This window comes from Apis dorsata, unplaced genomic scaffold, assembly GCF_000469605.1.
Source record: "Apis dorsata unplaced genomic scaffold, Apis dorsata 1.3 scaffold_44, whole genome shotgun sequence".
NCBI lineage: Eukaryota > Metazoa > Arthropoda > Insecta > Hymenoptera > Apidae > Apis > Apis dorsata.
The window spans coordinates 1,502,479-1,510,149 of record NW_006263346.1 but is presented as its reverse complement, the minus strand read 5'-3'; the positions used below and the strand labels follow the sequence as shown (position 1 = coordinate 1,510,149).

Sequence of the window (7,671 nt, the reverse complement as noted above, 5' to 3'; positions counted from 1 at the left end):
AATTATAATATATATATATATATATATTTTATATATATATATATATAAAATATTTAAAAGATATAAAATATTTAACATATTAAAAATAATTTATAATATTTTTTATTATTAATTTTAAAAATTATTAAATTTGAATAATTTTTTCATACCGGTATTCCATCCATAGTAATTTCTGGAAACTCAATCATTAAATATAAGTACTCAGACGCTCTTTTTTCTCTTTCATTAATTAATTCAATCTCTCTAAATGTTAATCTATCTAACCAATCAACTTTATTCATTTGACCATTTCTGTGTTTTTTGACAAGTTTTGCTAATCGCTGCATTTGTTCTTTCCCATGATCTCTAGTTTTTCCTGGTGTACTATTTGGTATTCTACCATCTGCTTCTACTCCAGGCCATACTCTAAGATCTAACATTCCTTGACGAAATACTCCATGTTTACCAAACATAGATATTGTTGTACCACCAATAGGTAATTGTCTACCAGGTCCAGCACAATCATATAAACTTATACATAACTGAGCATCTCGTGGTAAATCAGAATAAGAAATAGGTAGAGTTACCCATTGATTCCAACTAAAAAAATTAATAAAATTTAAATGTACATCAAATATATTTTAAAAACACTAAAATGATACATACTTCCAACGTGATGTAAAATGTTTATAAGCTGTATGAACAGGTAAAGCAAGTGGTCTTCCACCAGCCCACACTTGTAGAGAGGCTGCTAAATCTCCACGTCCTCCATTGGCTCCATATAGACCAGAATATTTCAACATAGGATCAATAAGTAATTTATCATATTCAGGTCGTTGTTTCTTACCTTCTAAAGTTCCTCTATTAAAAAAAATATATATATATATTATATAATGATGATTTGTACTAAAATTATGATTATTTATTTTTATTTATTTTAATTAAAATAACCAATGTAATGGAATAATCTATAATATAATTAAATATATTCAATCATCTATTTCATCTGAATTAAATTATACATTTAGATTATAATAGAATTATTTTATATTTAATGATATTATTAGTGGTCCACTTGTTTTTATTACAAAGATATACTAGAACATCATTATAGTAACCTGATACCAGCTGATACTGACACACTTATTATATTTCACATTTTTACAAATATCTTACATTTTAATTTGTATTCTTGTATCTAATGAAGAACTATACACATAGAAAAATTTATCATTAATATCTTCCATCATTATTGAATTATAAGATTAATATTTCTCTACATTTTTTGACATTCTACCACGTCTACCGTACTCGTACTCAAAACTCAAAACATACATTAGTGCATATACTACTACATACTACTACATATCACACGCAAATAAAGTTGCCGGGCAAAGTCTGACTATTAGAAGAGTGGGAGAAATAACGGGTGTTCTTTTATATTATATTTAGCATAATAAGATACCAGATTAAAATAGCTACCCGTGATTTCAGAGAATAGCAATATACAAATGATACACAATAATGCCTTCTAAATGCCTTTTAAATTCTATAAATGACAGAATAAACTAATTAAGTACACTGAATTTAAACAAGTGAAAATCTGAGTCGACAATAAAAGTAAAGAAAAGAATTTTAAACAATTGTATCAAAAAAATGATTCGTTTGTTAAATCTATTCTTTTGCTATTTGTAATCTTACATCACATTTTTAAAACATGTAGTTAATTATCCAAATAATAGTATTAAACAAACAAGATTTAATAATGTAATGTTATTAAATATAGAGATTTAATATTATATATTTTTAATAAAATATTATAAATAAAATATGAATTCACAATTTATAATTGAATATAATTGATTTAGAATATGTTTATAAACAATAATTATCTCTGATATTGTATGTATCTCATTGTATATCATTTTTAATTTTTTAATTTATGATTATATTATATATAAATTATTTGTAAATGCGCCATATTCTGTAACAAAATATTTTTTTTATTTCTCATTTATAATTTTATATTGAAATTTAATTCCGATCAATATTAGTGTCATAATCCTATTCTATGTTAAATCACTAATGTTGTCACTAAAATGCTAACGATCTTAATAAAAAGTTCTCGAGACAAATAATATTGAATGTTATCTATTCTATACTTTGTCTGTGCTTCTATTTCGCGCCAAAAGCCGTAATAAATAGAATAGGAAAAATTAATAATTATTGAAATTTTAAATATAATCAAATTATTCTGATTTGAAAATGGTTGGAAAAGGAAGAATGTATGTGATAAAACGCGGTAAGTCATAAAGTTTATTATTCTATTGATATTTTGAATAATATTAGTTTAATTCAATTACAAATGTAAAATATTCTAAATTTAAATATTTTTCATAATTATTAGATGGGCGCAAAGAAGATGTTCATTTCGACAAAATTACATCCAGGATATCTAAATTATGTTATAATTTAGATATGGATTATATAGATCCTGTAAGTATATTTATTATTGAATTAATTATTACTATTATTCATAATTTTATTTTGATTATATTTTGTATATTAGTTTATTAATTTTTATTTATTAATTTTTTGCAAAATTATGTATATTTTACTAATAAGGTAGAAAGAAAATAAGAGGAAATTACGTTTTTAACATAAATATATTTATGAATGTATATTTTGTTAAATTTTTGTTTTTTTTTTCATAGTCTGCAATCACTTTTCGTGTTATCAGTGGTTTATATTCAGGTGTAACTACTGTTGAATTAGATAATCTTGCAGCTGAAACAGCAGCAACTATGACTACTAAACATCCAGATTATGCAATATTAGCTGCACGAATTGCAATTTCTAATCTTCATAAAGAAACAACAAAAAGTTTTAGCGGTAAGACAATGAATATATTTAATTCATCATATTCAATTTTTTTTTAATAATTCAAATCATTTCATTCAAATCATTTCATTTATAGAAGTAATATATAATTTATATCATGTAAAGGAACAATATACAAATAATCAAAAACCTGTTATTAGTGAGAAATATTATAATATTATACAAAAAAATGCAAATAAGTTAAATTCTGCAATAATTTATGATAGAGATTTTAGTTATAATTATTTTGGTTTCAAAACGCTTGAAAGAAGTTATTTATTAAAAATACATGGAAAAGTAGTTGAAAGACCACAGCATATGTTAATGAGAGTTGCAGTTGCTATCCATGGTGAAGATATTAACAAAGCTATAGAAACTTATAATTTTTTATCAGAACGTTATTTTACACATGCATCTCCAACACTTTTTTCTGCATGTACTAGGCAACAGCAAATGTCTAGGTATATTTTTTAAAATTATAATAAAATATGATTATTTATATAATAATTTAAAACTTATTTTTCAGCTGTTTTTTATTAACAATGAGTGAAGATAGTATTGAAGGAATTTATGACACATTAAAAAGATGTGCACTCATTAGCAAATCAGCTGGTGGTATTGGACTTAATGTACATTGTATTCGAGCAAGAGGTACACCAATAGCTGGTACACTTGGTGTATCTAATGGTTTGATTCCAATGATTAGAGTATACAATAATACAGCTCGATATGTTGATCAAGGAGGAAATAAAAGACCTGGAGCATTTGCTATATATTTAGAACCATGGCATGCAGATATTTTTGAATTTTTAGATCTTAAAAAAAATACTGGTAAGTTAGAATTACTTTTAATTTTTATAATCTTTTATAATTGTTATAATTTTTTAATCAGAAAATTTGAAAAGTAATATCAATAGAAAAAAAAACAAGAAGCTTTATTATTTCATTGTATATAATATAAAATATTTCATTATATTAATATAAAAATTATTATAAAACTATTACAAGAAAAAAAAATACTATTTTATTTTGCTTTTATTTTTTTTATTTTTAATTTATTTTGTTTTTATCTTGTTTTTATATATTTAAAATACAAACCAAAAAAATATAAATAAACATAGAATAAAATACAGTTATTAAAATAGATATAAAAATAAATATAAAATAATATAAAATATAAAATAATATAATATATGATGATTATTAGATAAAAATAGATTTGTATTATAAATTAATATATGCTTTTTAAAGATTATAAAAAATAATTTAATTATGATTTAATAAATTAAATTTATGTGCAGCTAATATTGCAAAAAATTTAATAAATAATTTAAATTTATGATATAATAAAAGAATAAATTTTTAATTATTTATTTTAATAATATTATATTGTACTATGTTTAATCGCGATTAAACAGGTAAAGAAGAAAATAGAGCTAGAGAATTATTCTATGCTCTATGGATACCTGATCTTTTTATGAAACGAGTTTTGGATAATGATATATGGACTTTAATGTGTCCACATGAATCTCCTGGTTTGGCTGATGTTTGGGGCAATGAATTTGAAATTCTCTATACACGGTAAATTAAATTAAATTATTCAGATTTGAAATTNATATATATAAAGATGTTATTATATAATATAATAATGAAATTCATTGTCAGTAGATTTTTGATTATTATATTTTTTGATAATAATTTAATAAAGTATGCTTATGAAATGTTGTAATTTTTATTTTAATTTTTAATAATTAATAATTTATCAATTTCAATAGTATTTTGATAAATTAAATTATATAAATAATATTAAATTCTTAATTAGGTATGAGAATGAGAAAAGATATAAACGACAAATTCAAGCTAGAGATTTATGGACAGCTATTCTTATTTCTCAAGTTGAAACAGGAACTCCATATATGCTTTATAAAGATCATTGTAATCGCAAATCAAATCATCAAAATATAGGAACAATAAAAAGTAGTAATTTATGTACAGAAGTTGTGCAGTATTCCAGTCCAGATGAAGTTGCTGTCTGTAATTTAGCTTCAATTGCTGTTAATATGTTTGTAAATCCTATTAATCAAACATTTGATTTTCAAAAACTTCTGAAAGTAACAAAAATTGTTACTTGTAATCTCGACAAAATTATCGATGTCAATTATTATCCCATTCCAGAAGCAAAAAAGTCAAATTTTAGACATAGACCTATAGGTAAATATTCTTATACTATAAAATATATATTTTTATATGTTTATCATATATTTATCACATATATTTTAGGTATTGGAATTCAAGGTCTTGCAGATGCATTTCTTTTAATGCGCTATCCATTTGAAAGTGAAGAAGCACAAAAACTTAATATTCAAATATTTGAAACATTGTATTATGGTGCTTTAGAAGCCAGTTGTGAACTTGCTGAAGAAAAAGGTACATATGAAACTTATGAAGGTAGTCCAGTAAGCAAAGGAGTAAGTAAATTATAATAAATATTATATTTACATTTTTTTTTTTAACATAGAAATGTCAATATATTAATTATTAATATCTACTTCTAGATTTTACAATACGATATGTGGAATGCTATTCCAACTAATTTATGGGATTGGACTATTTTGAAAAAAAAAATTGCTAAACATGGAGTTAGAAATTCTTTGTTAATTGCACCTATGCCAACAGCATCAACTGCACAAATTTTAGGAAATAATGAATCTATAGAACCATACACCAGCAATATCTATACAAGAAGAGTTCTGTCAGGAGAGTTTCAAGTTGTAAATCCTCATTTATTACGAGATTTAACTGAAAGAGATCTTTGGAATGAGGATATGAAAAATGAAATTATAGCAAATAATGGCTCTATACAAGTATCTATTTCATATAAATTCAAAGTATTCAATTATTAAATGTATGATGAAGAATTATTTTAAATAAAAATGTTTTTATTCTAGGACATAGAACGTATACCAGATGATTTAAAAATGCTTTATAAAACAGTTTGGGAAATACCACAAAAAATAATTTTAAAAATGGCAGCAGATCGTGGTGCATTTATAGATCAATCACAATCATTAAATGTTCATATGGCAAAACCAACAACAGAAAAACTTACTTCAATGCATTTTTATGGATGGAAAATGGCAAATAATTTTAATTTTTTCTTTATAATTTATATAAATGATAATTTTCATTATTATTCTATATATTATTCTAATAGAAGTTATTTGAACATATGAAAACATTTTTTAGGGTTTGAAAACTGGCATGTATTATTTAAGAACAAAACCAGCAGCAAATGCTCTTCAATTTACAGTTGATAAATCCAAATTACGAAATACAAGCAATATTACTTCTAATCAATCTATTAATTCTGAAAATGATAATAATGAAGAACTTAATAATAGTTCTCAAAATGGATGGTTACAAGATCAAAATAAAGAAGATGTAGACATAGTACTCGCATGTTCTCGCGAAAATGGAGATGCGTGTATGGCCTGTGGATCATAAATATGATTTTCTTATTTAAAATTATTTAAAATTATATATATTGTATTTAAGTTATGATTTTTATTTAGAATTATAAGTGAAAATTATTTCATATTTTTATGAGTATTGCTTTTCAGTATGTATTTTATAATAATATGATATTGAAAAATTCTAAAATAAATAAAATTTGTTATTAATTAATTTCATAATTTATTTTTTTATAATTAACATTTAAAATATAAAGATTTGAAATTTCGCGCGAAAATTTTAATAAATTTTAATAAATGTTGATCACTATTGTATGCTTTGTGAGCTACAGTCAAGTGTTCAAGAATAGCGTCACTACGGTAGTCAAGTGAAATGTCAAAATTACAAGCGTGTCGACGTACATAGTTGCGTATCAGTTAACTGTCGAGTAAATTTCGTTTCGTTAAACATCCAAAGTGAACATATTCATTTCAAACTCATTTAAGAGTGATTCGGCATTGTGCCGATTAAATATGTAATGGGTTTATTTTTGATTAAAAGAAAATAAGGAAATAATAAAAAAGATTTCTTCTGCAACGAATTTGGGCATTGATGCCCAGCTGATGCATTTTAACATATTTGACAGTTGAAATTGCGTAATTGTTGCTAGGATTTTCTTATGAGTCTTTTTACGCAATTTATCTAAATTGCCGTATAGAATGGCGGATTTGGATGACTTATTTCATTTAGATCAATACGGAGGTCCAGAATCTCTTGCAGAACTATGTTTCCAAGTAATCTGCAAAAATTTAGATATTATCTCGGTGAAAGATAAATGCGAATATCGGAATCTTTTAAAAGGAGTAGTTTTTCCGAGTGAAATATGCGATAAACTTATTGAATATGTTTTACGAAATGATCCGAATGAAGATCATGATCGTTTCTTTACAATTTTCAAGAATGTATGGATAACCAAACTTAAACGTGTCAAAGTTGTAGGATCTAATATAACTGATGACTCAGTACAGATCCTTGCAAATCATAAACTTTTAAGATTAGAACTTACAGATTGTCCTAATTTAACAGATCAATCTATTGATTATATAAATGCAAATGCAGAAAATTTGCATACTTTAGTATGTCGTGGTACTTCTGTAATCATTCCGGAAAAACTTACAGGTAAGAATACTTTATTATTCATTTTCAATTAAATAATTATGTTTATATAAATAATTAAGTATTTAATTTTAATATAAATTAATTAATAATATAAATTAAATTAATATATAAATTATATATATATAATATTCCATTATTAAAATGCTTTTTTAATTTTTATTTATTAATAATCAATTATATGTA

The 7,671-nt window shown here is 23.6% G+C and overlaps 3 protein-coding genes across 5 annotated transcripts in view; 2 read left to right on the top strand and 1 right to left on the bottom strand.

Moving 5' to 3' along the window:
* LOC102673273 (phosphatidylinositol 3-kinase catalytic subunit type 3) overlaps positions 1 to 1,377 on the bottom strand; it is a 5,084-nt gene extending 3,707 nt beyond the window's left edge. The window contains exons 1-4 of one of the 3 annotated variants that reach the window (XM_006608777.2): positions 1,156 to 1,366; positions 827 to 840; positions 646 to 754; positions 150 to 579 (exon numbers count right to left, since the gene is read on the bottom strand). In XM_006608777.2, the coding sequence (XP_006608840.1) occupies positions 150 to 579; positions 646 to 754; positions 827 to 840; positions 1,156 to 1,229 (627 nt within the window). In that variant the 5' untranslated portion in view covers positions 1,230 to 1,366. Of the gene's footprint in view, positions 1 to 149; positions 580 to 645; positions 841 to 1,054 lie in introns of all 3 variants that reach the window. The other 2 variants (XM_006608776.2, XM_006608778.2) reach the window with 2 other exon arrangements.
* A 690-nt stretch (positions 1,378 to 2,067) lies between these two features.
* On the top strand, positions 2,068 to 6,544 carry LOC102672914 (ribonucleoside-diphosphate reductase large subunit). Its single transcript, XM_006608773.2, has 11 exons — positions 2,068 to 2,281; positions 2,387 to 2,475; positions 2,694 to 2,871; positions 2,957 to 3,320; positions 3,386 to 3,690; positions 4,278 to 4,440; positions 4,682 to 5,070; positions 5,140 to 5,327; positions 5,415 to 5,723; positions 5,808 to 5,996; positions 6,106 to 6,544. Exons 1-11 carry the CDS (start codon positions 2,245 to 2,247, stop codon positions 6,361 to 6,363), a joined length of 2,469 nt encoding a protein of 822 aa, XP_006608836.1. The 5' UTR covers positions 2,068 to 2,244; the 3' UTR covers positions 6,364 to 6,544.
* Positions 6,545 to 6,673: 129 nt separating this feature from the next.
* LOC102673136 (protein zer-1 homolog) overlaps positions 6,674 to 7,671 on the top strand; it is a 4,920-nt gene continuing 3,922 nt past the window's right edge. Inside the window, exon 1 of the mRNA XM_006608775.2 lies at positions 6,674 to 7,488. Within this exon, the coding sequence (XP_006608838.1) occupies positions 7,029 to 7,488 (460 nt within the window). The 5' untranslated portion in view covers positions 6,674 to 7,028. The remainder of the gene's footprint in view (positions 7,489 to 7,671) is intronic.

Excerpts from the sequence above, each read along its gene's own strand:
- LOC102672914 (XM_006608773.2), top strand. The coding sequence starts at position 2,245 with ATGGTTGGAAAAGGAAGAATGTATGTGATAAAACGCG. Across the intron at positions 2,872-2,956 it reads AACAACAAAAAGTTTTAGCG|AAGTAATATATAATTTATAT; the intron begins GTAAGACAATGA and ends TTTCATTTATAG. Across the intron at positions 5,724-5,807 it reads CAAATAATGGCTCTATACAA|GACATAGAACGTATACCAGA; the intron begins GTATCTATTTCA and ends TTTTTATTCTAG.